We start from the raw sequence: 13816 nt of genomic DNA on the forward strand, positions 1-13816 counted from the left end.
ATACTTTATTTTTTATCCAGTTGTATGTCCAACTAGATAATTTCCTTAGTGTGGGTTAAACAATTAAAGATACATATAATTAAACTTAATTAACTGGTGAAGATCATAAAAAAAAATATTTTTATTAAATAAACTAAGCAACATAGGCAAAGGGACTTTAAAGGTTCCATTAACAACAAAAAACCTATCCATTTGAGTTTTGCATTGTTCCTGATCACAGATGAGCACATGTTCCACTGACAGTGACCACAGGAAGGAGCGGTAGTATCCCCATTATTTGGAGATGCCTTCATGGACAAGGATATTCACAGGATGTCCTTGTGAAACAAAAGTACAGAGAGAAGCTTGTTTGTGCAGGAAGATGTGGAAAAGGATGTCACCATTATTAATCAACTAAATTATTTTTCAATTTATGCAAATGGAAAAAAGTGGCATATTTTTGCTAAAGCAATCTTTTTTAATCCATCTAAAACAACAAAATATGTGCATTTAAAATACTTAATAATCATAATAATAAACTAACATGACAATTTTTAAGGCCAAATTTACTCTTCCAACGAGAGAAAGGATTGCATACCAGGGTTTTATGCCCTTTTATTCAACAGATTTTGGAACAGATTCTAACAGGTTTTGTCACATTTCACCACCTTTGGTTAAACGATCCTTCATTTCTATATAGCTTGAACTGCTATCAAGAATCCAGATTTGGTCATTTTGATCCTTGCAGCTGCTTTTTGAGGCTATTATCCAGAAGCACCAGACTCTGCTCAGCTAAACTACGACAATCTGCATCAGGATCGCCTTCAGCTACATCTGCAACGACAATCACAAGAAGATAAAAATCATTCATCGAGCTCAAAAAATGTACATGACTTTTTTTGCATATAAAATATTCTGCAAAAATAACCCCATGCCAGTTAAACAGTTCATTTACGTTCAAGTCACTTCTGGAAATATAAGAAAAACAAGTTACTGAAAATAACCCCCAGCTGTTCACGTCAGAAGCAGCTATATAATACAGGAAATCCTGGTTCCTCATTGACTTCCCAGAAACGCTCAGTCCAGCTGTGCGAGTGTACCACACGTGTCCGTGCACAGGAGAATGAAAGTGTATTACTGCGGGGATATGATTGTGTAGTTTTTTTTAACACAATACTGGCTTCTGCATCACACTCCACAACAATGGCTGTCGTTTCCCTCAGGAGGTGAACTGAACTTATGATTGGAATTAAGTTAAAAGTGCACAGAGTTAGCTGAGATTAAATATGCTGCACAGGTTATTCTCTTATCTCCTATAATCTCTTAAGGGCAAGAAATTGTACATTTAAATATTTTGTAAAAGAATCATAAGCTATGTCCTAATTTCTTTCCTACTCCCTAAAAATAAACTGAGGAACTATCGAGTGCCATGGATTTTAAAAGCAATGTGGACATCCTGCTTACTATTTTTATTTATTTTCCAAATAAATATAAACAATTTACTAAGACTATTTATGTATCCACTATGATGTGAACTTGAATAGTTTATAAAAACAAAATCTAAAAATATTTTTTATGGGGAAAAATTGTCCAAGTTTATGTTTTATTGGGTGATAGAGGTAAGATGACGGGTATAAAATGACCAGATGGGAAGTTTTCAGTCCTGATGGTTGGGGTCTCAGTGGCGGCAGGACACTGGAAAACCCCACAAATTCCACGGATCAAAGTGTAGATAAATATGATGATGATGATTCCAACATACCATTTGCTGTTTATTTCTAACTCGTCATGTATAAGAAATGAATAACTTTACTTTTTTTGCTTTTATATAATAATCTGATTTACAATAGTACCCTGTCTAGTTTTGTTTTTTTATTTTGTTCTGCCCCTTTTTTCGGTTTTGATTTGTTTTGTTTCAGGAACCTGACCTGTTAAATGCTGTATATGTTACTTGTGTAAAAAAAAAAAAAAAAAAACCTAATGCATTCTGGTCTATATTCATCTAGTGAGCATCGGTGCTCACTGGTTTATTGCACAGACTTCTGGGAAGTTTCTAGGGCACTGGATGTTGGAATTGCAGATTTAGATACCAGTACAAAACGGCAAATATATAGTGTACTACAGAAGGTATTCGGACAGACAAAAGTTTCAAAGTTTGCTTTTTTTTACCTGCAAGCCAAGCTCTGGTCTCAAACAGCTGGGCACTAAGGTCCACCAACAGGCTATGACTGGGAATGCTCAGAAATACTGAACAGACTGAAAACAAAACGCTTCGTCTCACCATCCTTTACCAGAAAGAAAAATATAAAAGATTCGATTAAAATCCAGAAAAGGATAACTAATCACTTGATTATTTATTTTTTACAAGTAAAAATATATTTTTATTTCACAGCGATGTGAATGAATGTATAGAAAAGAGAGGAATGCATGAATCAGACATACTGGTCTGTGTGGTAGCGGACTGTCCACGCGAAGTCTAGCAAAGCACAACCCATTTGTGCAGCAATCTGAGGGAAGACAAAGCAGTGCAGGACTCCAAATCATTGCAAAACAGAATATAACAATAATTATTTATAATTTCAATCAATTTAACTGGACTGAATTAGTAGAAAGAGTTCAAAAAAGCAGAAGATATTTACAATTTCTTTAGAGAAATAAAAATCAACATTTTATTTTGAAATTCGGAGCAAACATTCTGCTCTGAAACATCCCTATTAGAATGATTACCGGTGCATTAGCAGCCAGGTGCATCAGAAGGCCCAGGGTGTGGATCAACCTGCTCAGGACCAAGTGGTCGCTGCCCAGCAGGTCAAAGGTCACCTGAGGCCTGCATGAAAAGATTTAACGTTTTATTTTATCGATGCTGCACAAAAACACTGCTATTATATTTTCTGCACAAATAAAATACGTACTTGTCATAATTTCTCAGCAGAGGGAAAAAGAAGTGTCCAGCAACGGGGGCGTAACGGCTGGGGGTGCTGTTGGGTGCGGGACGGGAAGCCCCCTGCAGCAACAGCACAAAAATGAAATCAGATTTGGGTTGAGCTTGAAAACAGAAAATTTTCTTTCAGTACCTTTGAGATGTATTTTGTTTTGCTTTGGATTCGTTTTTCCACGACTTGTCTCCAGTGAACAGGGTTGTCACCTGGGTAAGGACTTATTTCAGTGGACGGCACAGAGTTCACAGGTGGACTTTTGTCACTGGCAGCTGGTTTGGAAAGCTCCTGAGCTGCTAAGGCGAGGACCTGTAAATACAATTGTTGATTTCATCCTGTGCGACTATAACAAACACATAAATATGTGGAAACGTCACCTCTAAAATGTCAAGTCGCTGCCGAAGACTGTAGTTCAAGCAGTAAAACTCGGAAGTCAGATACTGAGTTACCTTAAACACAACAAAACAACTTGAAATTATATTTCTTTTCATAGACATAAAACATGTTGCTGAGTAAATTTACAGCAGGGGTGTCAAACTCAAACGCACAGGGAGGTAAAATCAAAACACACCTTAGGTCACGCGTCGAACAGGATAAAGATTTATCGAACAATCTAAAACTACATTTATTTAACTTTAAAACCTTAACTTTTTAACATAAACCTGAACTAGATATATAGCATTACCTGTGATAATGTTAGCGTGAATGCTGTGAGTTGAATTTGGCTGCTGAAGATGCTAGTGATGATAGCTGAAGATGCTAAAAATGGATAGCTAAAAACGCTAAAGCTGATGGATGAAATCACTGAAGCTAATAGCTAAAAACGCTAAAGCTGATAGATGAAATCATTGAAGCTAATAGCTGAAAAAGCTGAAGCTGATAGATGAAATTACTGAAGCTAATAGCTAAAAACGCTAAAGCTGATAGATGAAATCACTGAAGCTAATAGCTAAAACGCTAAAGCTGATAGATGAAATTACTGAAGCTAATAGCTAAAACGCTAAAGCTGATAGATGAAATCACTGAAGCTAAAAGCTAAAAAAGCTAAAGCTGATAGATGAAATCACTGAAGCTAATAGCTAAAAACGCTAAAGCTGATAGATGAAATCACTGAAGCTAATAGCTAAAAACGCTAAAGCTGATAGATGAAATTACTGAAGCTAATAGCTAAAACGCTAAAGCTGATGGATGAAATCACTGAAGCTAATAGCTGAAAAAGCCGAAGCTGATAGCCAGATAAAACATTAGCTAAATGCCAAATTAGCACAAAAAACAACTTATGTTAGCCAAATTAGCAAGCATGTAGCTGAAAAATAGCTAAACTTTAAAGAAGTCTAGAAAACTTTACAAAAGCTTAAATTAGCCGAAACAGCTAGCATGTAGCTGAAATATTAGCTAAACTCTAAAAAAGCCTAAAATTTTTTTTTTTTTTAATTAGCCAAAACATATAGCATGTAATTGTTGGCCTAACTCCAACTTAGCCTAAAAAAACTTTAAAAAAAAGCCTAAAGTAGTCAAAACCGCTAACATGGAGCTGAAATATTAGCTAAACTCCATACAAACTCCATTTTACTCTCCATAAAAATATATTTTGTCAAAATTATAAATGTTTGAAATGAGCGCAAGTTAACATTGGGCTATTAATAACAATAAAATCTGGTGATCTGTGGGGCCAGATTCGGCCCCTGGGCCTTGACTTTGACATGTGTGATTTACAGGAATGCAGTCCGTGACCGTGAGGGCCACCATCGTTGCCTGTCTGAGGTTCAGGAAGCCATCGATGTTGTATTTGTCCTCCATGTGAAGAAGCACTTTGGTCATCTGGACACTGATCTGAAAACGTCAAACGACTGTGAGCTACAGACAGAGAATCAATCCAAGTTCTGGATGAAATGCGGTGATACCTCTTTTGCTGCGAGGCCGTTTCCCCGCACCAAACCTTCAGCAGCTCTTAAACTGAGCTTCACGCGTTTCGGGTCCGCAGATGACAATAAAACTGGAGAAAGAACATTTTAATCTAACTGATGAAATAACATCCAAAAACACAAACGTCAGAACAATGTCTGCTTACTTTCCAGACAGTCTTGTAGGTAGCGAGGTTGGGAAGTCTTAGACATCTTTACATCTTCTGACATGTCATATGGAGTGAACTCATCATCACTGGGATCATCACAGAGGAAAACAAATGTTAAAATCTCACTAATTATATATTCATTCTAAAAGAAAGATTCACCTGTCGAGGTCCGATTCTTGATCTTTATTTGATTTAGGTGATTCTTTCTGAGGAGATGGAACCGTTTCCTCTGAAGAACAAACTCTGTCGATGACAAATGAACAGACTCAAACATTCTGGTTTCATCTGGTTCTAATATTCTCAGTTAGAAAACCACACCCATTTCCAGGCTCAGGTTCTGCCTCTTCACATGGATTCATGAGAGACAGCAGCTCACGCGTTTCTTCATCCTGTTCATACTGAAACACAACACATAAACCTCAGATGTGGAATGGCTTTCACTATATGAAGTGTTTACACTGATCACACCTCAAATTTGAGTTTGACTCCATGGATGTCCATACGGGAGCTCAGACACTCTCCCACCACCATGCCCATGTTTCGGATCTGCGGCACACTGCTGTCCAGGTGGCTCTGCATGCCGCCCAGCATGCACTGCAGCAGTTCTATGAAGGAGAGCACAAAGTTTAAATTAACTTAGTATGCGTGTAGATTCGTCAAGATTTGTAGATTTGTATTTACTTAAATGGTTTTAGTCATTGAAATCAGCATAATTTTATCGTTTGAAATAATTTTACTTGAAACAATTTTATTTAATAATAATTTTGGTTTTAATGCTAAACATCAGACAGACGTTTGCATTTGTGCAACAAAAGGAAGTACAGGAATTACAAATCATCTATTATTATGTGTTTGATTTTTGCCTTTAGAAGTTAATTTTAATATTAGATTAAATTTTATTTATTTCTCTGGGACAGTGCACGTTAAATTAGCTCATGTGGCTAATGTTGTCATTGTCCCTGAACAGATGTTCAAATTGTCTACCTAAAAAGCTAAAAATCTATAGTAAAAATCTAAATTTGAGACAATAAATTAAAATACTTATTGGTAAAAAAAAAATATATTTCCAAAAAAAAATTTAGAGCTTTAAATGTAAACTAAGGCTGCCATGATTAGCCGACTAATCACTGTTACTTTATATTATATGGAGTTAGAGTGTAGAAAAGTTGAAAGTTATATTGGCATTACGGACTATTTTGGCATTTATTACGTTTTTTTTAAGCTATTTTGGAGTTTAGCTAATATTTCAGCTACATGCTAGCTAGTTTAGGATTTTATTTTTGTTGTTTAATGGGCTATTTTGAGGTTGAGCTAATATATCAGCTGCATGCTAGCTAGTTTGGCAAATTTAAGCTCTTTTCAGTTTTTTAGACTAATTTAGCATTTAATTAATATTTTTAGCTGACTATCAGCTTCAGCATTTTTAGCTATCAACTTTAGCATCTTCAGCTATCAGCACTAGCATCTTCAGCGGCCAAATTCAGCTTACAGCATTCACACAGGTAATGCTATATATCTAGTTTTTAGTTAGTTTAAAGCTAATGATGATTAAGATCTGTGTTTTACATTCACTTTGCGCATAAACCGATTAATCAGAAAAAATAATCGGTGATTAGTCGACTATTAAAACAATCATTTGTGGCAGCACTAATATAAACTCTCATGTTCAACAAAATATGAATGTGGAACACGACTTGTTTTTTTTTTGTAAACTTTTAGGAAATGTATTCTGTAACAGAACCAAGCATTAGAAACCAAAACTTGTACCTGATCGGAGTTCCTGCAGCTCTGAATCAGTCAGCAGACTCACACTCAGCAGCAAAGCTTTACTGACATAGAACTGCTGCTCTAGAGGAGTGTGTTTTATCGCACTGGCGTTTGCCCAAGCCTGTGACACGGACCGCAACACCTGATAACACACATACATGTCAAAACCATTAATGATACTTTACCTCCACATGGTTTAAACCACAAACCTGGATGAGTAGAGGCCTTCGATCTCGGTCTGCTGCGAGGTAACCCAGAATAGTTCTCAACGTTTGAGTCTGTGAAATCAAAACACAAAAAAATGAGACAACTAATACAAACGTGATTCACTGCGACTTAACTTTATATTACCTTGTATCTATATCGTAGTAACAAAAGTTTATGCGTAATGATGTACTGAGCCGTTTTTTTGGTTAGGACAAGATTTCCAATAATCCGACCCAAGGCGTCAGGTCTGGGAAAACAGAAAAAAAAATACAGATTTAATGAAAAAGGGATGGAAAAATATCAAATTAGTAACAAATTGTTTGGCAGATTTGACATACCCATGGACAGCCTGCACCAACCCAGTAAGAACACTCTCCATCCATCGCTGAGGAACGTTCTCCAGTAGCTTCCAGCAAACCCTCTGCCACACCATGTCTTTGTACGTGCAGGCAGAAAGATGAGGAGCCATGTTCGCCATGATGGGGTCTGTATGGAGAAAAGAGCACACATAAATCTTTAAAATTTGCTTGCTAAGAGCAAGTAAGATAGTATAAGGGTAAAAAGAAGCTCAACAAATAACACAAAAATGTGTCACTTTGATGAAATACTGTTAAACTAACCACTATGACCCTGGATACAAACTTTTCCAAGAGTTTGAGCCACAAACGTTAACGAACAGTCGGTGCCATCTGCAAATGACAAAAGTAGCACTAAGATTAAGAAAGGAGTGGCCAGAATAGAAACCAAGTTTGACAGAAAAGGGAACGGTAACCTCTAAGTGCTTGACAGGTCTGCTCCAGAGCAGTGAGCATCTCTTTGGCGAGCAGAGGGTAGTACTGCTGAGGGGAAAAGAGCGGTCTGTTGTTGGGGTGTAGTTTATTGGCCGTCAGGTCCGGGAGCGCACTGATGCGACTTAACAGAGTTTCTCTGAGCTGGGGGGAGTCTGATAAAGAGGTCTGAAGACAGTAGGAGCAAAGCAGGTCAGCAAGGCGGCGGCTCTGAAGAAACCTCTCTGTGATGTTGACAATGAGGTCCAAACTCCCAGAAGGTCTGGATTGGGTTATAAAGATCAGGGTGAGATATAAAATTATGAAAGATGTCTTAAATTCATTAATCAGCTCTACATACCTGAGCTCTCCTATTGCTTCCATCAACACAAGCAGGCTCTGTTCTGGAGGGCCTTTAAGGAACATGCCGTCCCATAATTCCGTGCGCTGTCCAGCTGAGAGCTTGTTTAACCAGTCTGCTTGGATGTTGCTCACAAGAAACTGGAGAGTCTGAGTGTAGTGAGCTCTGTTGAACTCTGACCTCTGAGCAGAGGTAATTGTGGTCCCCGGTCCATGACCATTCACAAAGGAGTGGAGCCTCTGAAGAGCGGGAATTATGTCTTTCACATCCGTGGATGAAGCGAGTGTCCGGAAACTCTGCGTCACCGTTAGTCGGACATCAACATTTTCCGAACTTGACACCATGTTTAGAAATATAAGTACCTAGCATGCATTTATACCTGGTAGCAAGAGAAAAAAAATATTTTGGAATTACCATTATTTCTGTGAACCTTTAACATCAGTGGAGTCTTACATTTTTTAATGTAAAAAATGCAATTTTAATACAAACATTTCAATGTAGCTTCTTTTTTTAAATTAATAAATGCAAAAATGTATTTACTTGGATAATTTCAGGATTAAATTCAAAGTTAGCTACAACATTCGACTACTGTACCGCGCAGTTCCGTCGGGTCCTCCATCAGAATACGTCCGTGTTGAGCACCAATACGAAGATTAGTTCCGGGCATGTCCTATAATGGGACATGGTGGGGGAAAATGGGCTATATTATGTTTTTTTTTTTAACTGACAAAATATTTAAATAATACAGCATGGAATTCTTAAAATTACAATTGCTTAGAACTTAGCAGTAAACATAAACAAGATTTCAAATTAGAAAGAAGAAAAAAATAATGGTAAACAACGTCGCACAAAAGCAAAAATATATATGTATATATAAACATATTTTTCTTAAAAGAACAGGGATATCTTACTATATAGCCTACAGTTTCTCATAAAAAATAATCTGCAAATTAAGAAATTTCTTCTAAAAATTCAAATAAGACATGGGCTTTGGACTGTATGTCACTGGATGGAAATTATAGTAACTATAGACAGGAGGGGGGAATAAAAGACTTTTGAAGTTTTGTACAAGCTGACAAATATTTGAGAAAATATAGCAAATCTGGAACAATTCAACGCAGACTTTCTAATGTTTAATGGATTTTTTTAACATCAATTTAATTAAAGCAACTAAGCAGAAAAAAATGACAAATGAAAAGGATATCTTCATAACAATGTCATATGATTCATTAAGATACACGCAATACTAAACTAAATTGCTCAATAAGACATTTATTTATATAAAAAAAAGTTTAATATTCCTTGGTCGACTGGCATCTATTGATAAAATAATAAAATGAAAACTAAATCCTATTGGTGTGAATGGATGCAGTGTATGTCCCTGACCACCAGGTGGAGCTGGTGGGTTGATAAACAAAAGCGTCTGAATAAAGTGAATTGTTTTTTACATTATCTTTAAAAGTAAAGACATATGTATACAATTTAAAACAAACTTAAAAACAAATAAGGAAACAACACACATTTTATTTATTTTCTATTCTTTATTTCACTGCTTACTTTAAGATTTTCTTTTTTACAAGGACATATTCCCCCAGCAATTATTAAGACCATTTTGTGAAGCTTTAAAAATAATATACAGCTGTACCCAATACTGATATAACTTATACATTTATCTGAAAATAGGAATACATTTAAGTTTTACAGAGTTTTTTTCTACATTATTTTCCTTTTTTCCCTCCTTGGTTACTTAATGGCAAGCCACGCACTACTCCAGTAGTGATGTTTGTGCCTTGAGCAATCTTTCTTTGGACACTGGAAGTGAGTGACAGGAAACAAAAGGAAAAAAAAAAAATTAAAGTCCACAATACATAGTTACAGTTCAGCTTTCTTAGTTATAATTTAACAAACTGACAGTCACGTGGTCAGAGCGTTATCCAAGGCCCGTTCTCAGGGAAGTAGAGAGGCAAAGTTTGAGACACAGAGGCACAGTGTTTGACTATCAGGTCAGTTTCCTACTTTTTCCATCACTGGAAGCTTAATATTTGATGAATTTTAAGAACCAAAAGGCCGTACTTTAAGCGTTTGATAGACCTTGACAGATAAAATATCCCCCTTAAATTTAAACGTTCATCTTTGGTCATTTTAATGTAGGATTTAATAGGAGAATTGGTATTTTCTTCAAATGTTTAGCTAGCTCTGTAGTTTTTACTGTCAAATGCATCATTGGTTTGCTTATTTATCATCAATTAAATCAAAAATATAGAAACAAAAGTTAAAATGTGATGAAAACGTCCATATTTATAGTCATAAAGATACAGAAATAAAGAATAAATCTGCAGGGAAAGCCTCTTGTCCGACATAAAAGCTGAACTAAGCAACCGGAGGCGTGAGGTTTAAAGGTGTCACATTGACATTATGAGGTCTCACATCCCACTGATGGATGCTAAAGCGCTTGATTTGTCAGAGTTCCAACATGTGGACCGAAGAAGTGCACTAAGAAACGTGTCTGTGCCGAATCCAACCCCAAACCAGGAAGACAACAGCAGAAACTGCAGATTCTGCCAAATCTGAACCATAACCTTGGAGGTCACAGCAACATCAGCATTATGAGGAGAGTACTGACTTCAGCAAATGACAATTCCGCCTGTGACATTCAAGTTTTTTCCTCCCCCACATACCATAAAACCTCTTTAAATAGATTCCTCATCCCCATATGACAGGTGTTAATAATAAATCTCCCTTTGTGACTTTTAAAAGTTGGACAAACAAACTCCCAGCACAATAAATCAGAGTGTGAGACTTGCCTAATAAATATCTATGATTTCAAACGGGAGCCAAATCCTGGCTGGTCCTGTACACGCTACATGCTAGTGAAGAAGAATACAAGCAGACGTCTCTGCGTAAGAAAAAGAAATCCTCTTTTCTCCCTATAAAAATACCTAGAATCTAGAATGTTGTGTAGAAAAAGTTCACATGTACAAGTCATTTACATCCAAGGCCATTTTTCCATGGAGTGGCAGGCGAAGAAGAACAGTGAGATAGAGGTGGATTTAGCATATCGGTGCAGAATGCCATGCTTTTTCTGGAAATAACCTCCCCGATTTTTACTAAAACATCCAATAAGTCCAAAAGTTAAGTCCAATATCCAGATGAACATCTTAAAAAAAAAAAAATTCTGTACAGTACCGAGAAAAAAAGAATCAGTTCACAGATTTGTTTCATCCCTCCCCACGAATGTCCACCTTCTCGTCTGGCTTTATTGCTACCAGTTCATCCATTCCTTTAACTGCTTTAAAAAAATATATCTTTTCCAATTATAACTGCAGTTTGTTGCCACCTTAATTTTAAGCATTTCTTTCATTTGAATCTACTGTCAAGTTCAAATTCTTCAACGTAGTGATACATCCTGCTGCAATAAAGGATCTTTGTTTCTTTACATTTTTTTTTAAACGAACAGAAAATTGAAACAGTGCAAAATACAAATTAGTTACATGCAAGTCTTCAAATGTTTTCAGACTTGATATTTTTACCGAAATCGCTTAAAGAAAAAAAAAAATAAAATAAGGTTCTCTTTTCACTCAGCAAGAGAACACTGGCATCAGGTGAGCTGTACTTACAAAATAAAACTACAACTTCCAGGATCACTCATGTCAGTTTCCCTTCAAGTTTAAATGCGAGTGTCTGGAGAGTTAAAAGAAAGAGTCAGTGTTAGCGGGTTCATTTTCTGTCAGACTTTCCCCACTCTCACAGGAAATGTAGTGCACTTCCAGCTCACCTGAGCTCCAGGACCCTGTTTCATTGTAAAAAATAAACCCCTCCTTCATTTGTAACCTTAAACCGCGTCATTATTTCCTTCTTAAGTCACAACAGTGCAAAGAGGGGAAGGTCAAACATCACACACTCACGCTGAAAACTCGGGAAATGTCCCTCATTGCGGTTACTGGAATGAAAGTTGGTTGAAAGGTTAGCAGCACGGCACGCTTCAAACGCGTTCAAGCCGGTCTCAGCTTCGAATCAGCTTCATACGGCTCGATATTTAAGGATTAGCGGGGCGACCGTTTTCATCCCAGTGTAGACCGAACTGAATCCATCCAGTTTTGGAAAACAATGGGTCAAATAATTTAACACTCACTCAACGGGGGTGGGGGGGGGACTCTGGTCCCTCGAGCCAAAAGAACGGAAGTCACCAGAACCAAAGTGCTTTCACATACAAATACACAAAAAAATAAAGCTTATTCTTCCCCGACAAGCATGGACTTCTTAGAAATCTAGAATTCTTCATTTCAGATGTGGGAGAGTTTACTGCATGTGTGATTATTTTTTACATCCTGGAGTCTCTTCTTGCCGTGTCCATGGATTTGCTTTGAAACAGCCGGTGGAATGATTGCATGAGGCCCTTTGGCTGCATATCGTTTATTTGACCTCCAGGATGGAAGGGTTGCACTCCATGATGGCAACGATGATTTTGTCAATGTAGTCCTGTAGTCTGTAGTTGATCTCTTCCTGTTTGTGGACAGTTTCCATCAACTAAGAAACAGGACAAACAGAAATCAGTGAGGATATGTCATGTTAAGAGACGAACATTAGTGGGGATGTTTGTTTTCGTACCTCCGCGCGAGAGACGGAGTTAATCTCCGCTGCCAGAGAGTCCGAAAATGAAGCTGACATTAAATTTTTGGCTCCCTGGATGCTCAAATTGATAATCTGTCCGTTTAACTCGTCGTTTTGCTCCTTCAGAGTACGGTTGTCCTGAAATGAACAAATTAGTTATTTATCGTGAAATGTTACAACAACAACAAAAAAAAAAGAAGATTGCTTGTTACCTGTTTGAGGCGTTTGATCTCCTGCTCCAGCTCGGCCTCTCTCGTTCGCGTCTGATACTCCTGCAGCCCCGCGCCTGGAGTACGGCCTCTCTTTGCTTCAGCCTCCAGCTTGTAAAGCTGCAGATGCTCCAGCTGTTTACGCAAGTCTTCAATTAGCTGAAGACAGAAAAGAAAGATTTAAAAAAAACATTTTTAATAGGGATGTAACGATTCAGTCAAGCCACGATTCACAGTTTTAAAGTCACGGTTTTGATTTTTTTTTTCTCAACACAATGAATTAAAAAAATTTTAAAGCCAAGTATGTTTTCTTTTTGTACCTGACATCAAACTGTTTTCCTAATAACAAAAAGGATTCAAATAAACAATTATAAATAATATTGAAATTATCATGTTGTGCTCCACGTGTGATGGACTGATCTGTACCCACGCAACCCTCTAGCCGCTGAGCGTGCACTCGCCCGTGCTCGCAATTAACGCAAATGACCATTTAAAAAAAAAAAAAAGACAAACAGGGCTGAATAGGGATAAAGAAAAAGAGCTTGGCTCCCAAGAAGTAAACATTTGTGAAACTGCGTCGTCAGCCATGACTGTAGATTGATCGAAGTTGGATATAAATGAAGCGTTGTCGCGTGAGAAACAAATATCAGCTTTGCTTGAATTTGCATCAATTCTCTGGAACTAAAAAAACTCTAAAAACTTAGTTTTTGTCTACTTTTGAATTTAACTCTGTATTTTCAATTTGAGAGACTAGCTGCTTGCTTACTTGGTATCATTTTAATCAGTGCAATCAAATTTATGTAACACTATTTTTAATTAGTCATTTTTCTATGTTGTATTAAAAAATTAGACATAAAATCCAGCAAACACAGAATATTCCGTCTGGAAAAATGGGATTAATTTTG

General features: G+C 37.0%; 2 protein-coding genes across 4 annotated transcripts in view; both read right to left on the reverse strand.

The window, feature by feature from the left end:
* Positions 1–574: 574 nt before the first annotated feature.
* On the reverse strand, positions 575–8797 carry telo2 (TEL2, telomere maintenance 2, homolog (S. cerevisiae)). Its single transcript, XM_024284687.2, has 21 exons — positions 8686–8797; positions 8092–8470; positions 7736–8013; positions 7584–7652; positions 7302–7449; positions 7108–7210; positions 6966–7034; positions 6757–6898; positions 5458–5594; positions 5308–5387; positions 5149–5232; positions 4987–5075; positions 4820–4911; positions 4632–4748; positions 3293–3364; positions 3054–3224; positions 2892–2983; positions 2707–2806; positions 2422–2486; positions 2149–2264; positions 575–813 (listed from the first exon to the last, which is right to left on the reverse strand). Exons 2-21 carry the CDS (start codon positions 8433–8435, stop codon positions 710–712), a joined length of 2472 nt encoding a protein of 823 aa, XP_024140455.1. The 5' UTR covers positions 8436–8470; positions 8686–8797; the 3' UTR covers positions 575–709.
* An 820-nt stretch (positions 8798–9617) lies between these two features.
* Positions 9618–13816, reverse strand: part of rab11fip3 (RAB11 family interacting protein 3 (class II)) — a 26218-nt gene continuing 22019 nt past the window's right edge. For all 3 annotated transcript variants that reach the window (XM_024285640.2, XM_024285639.2, XM_024285641.2), the window contains 3 exons: positions 12915–13070; positions 12700–12840; positions 9618–12618 (listed from right to left, as the gene is read on the reverse strand). In XM_024285640.2, the coding sequence (XP_024141408.1) occupies positions 12505–12618; positions 12700–12840; positions 12915–13070 (411 nt within the window). In that variant the 3' untranslated portion in view covers positions 9618–12504. The remainder of the gene's footprint in view (positions 12619–12699; positions 12841–12914; positions 13071–13816) is intronic.

The sequence above is a fragment of the Oryzias melastigma genome, linkage group LG19, assembly GCF_002922805.2.
Source record: "Oryzias melastigma strain HK-1 linkage group LG19, ASM292280v2, whole genome shotgun sequence".
Taxonomy (NCBI): Eukaryota; Metazoa; Chordata; class Actinopteri; order Beloniformes; family Adrianichthyidae; genus Oryzias; species Oryzias melastigma.

Coding starts and splice junctions, on each gene's coding strand:
- telo2 (XM_024284687.2), bottom strand. CDS start 8,435: ATGGTGTCAAGTTCGGAAAATGTTGATGTCCGACTAACGGTGACGCAG. Junction 7,450..7,583: donor TTGTATCCAGGGTCATAGTG/GTTAGTTTAACA, acceptor TTCTCCATACAG/ACCCCATCATGGCGAACATG. Junction 2,487..2,706: donor ACCTGGCTGCTAATGCACCG/GTAATCATTCTA, acceptor GTCTTCCCTCAG/ATTGCTGCACAAATGGGTTG.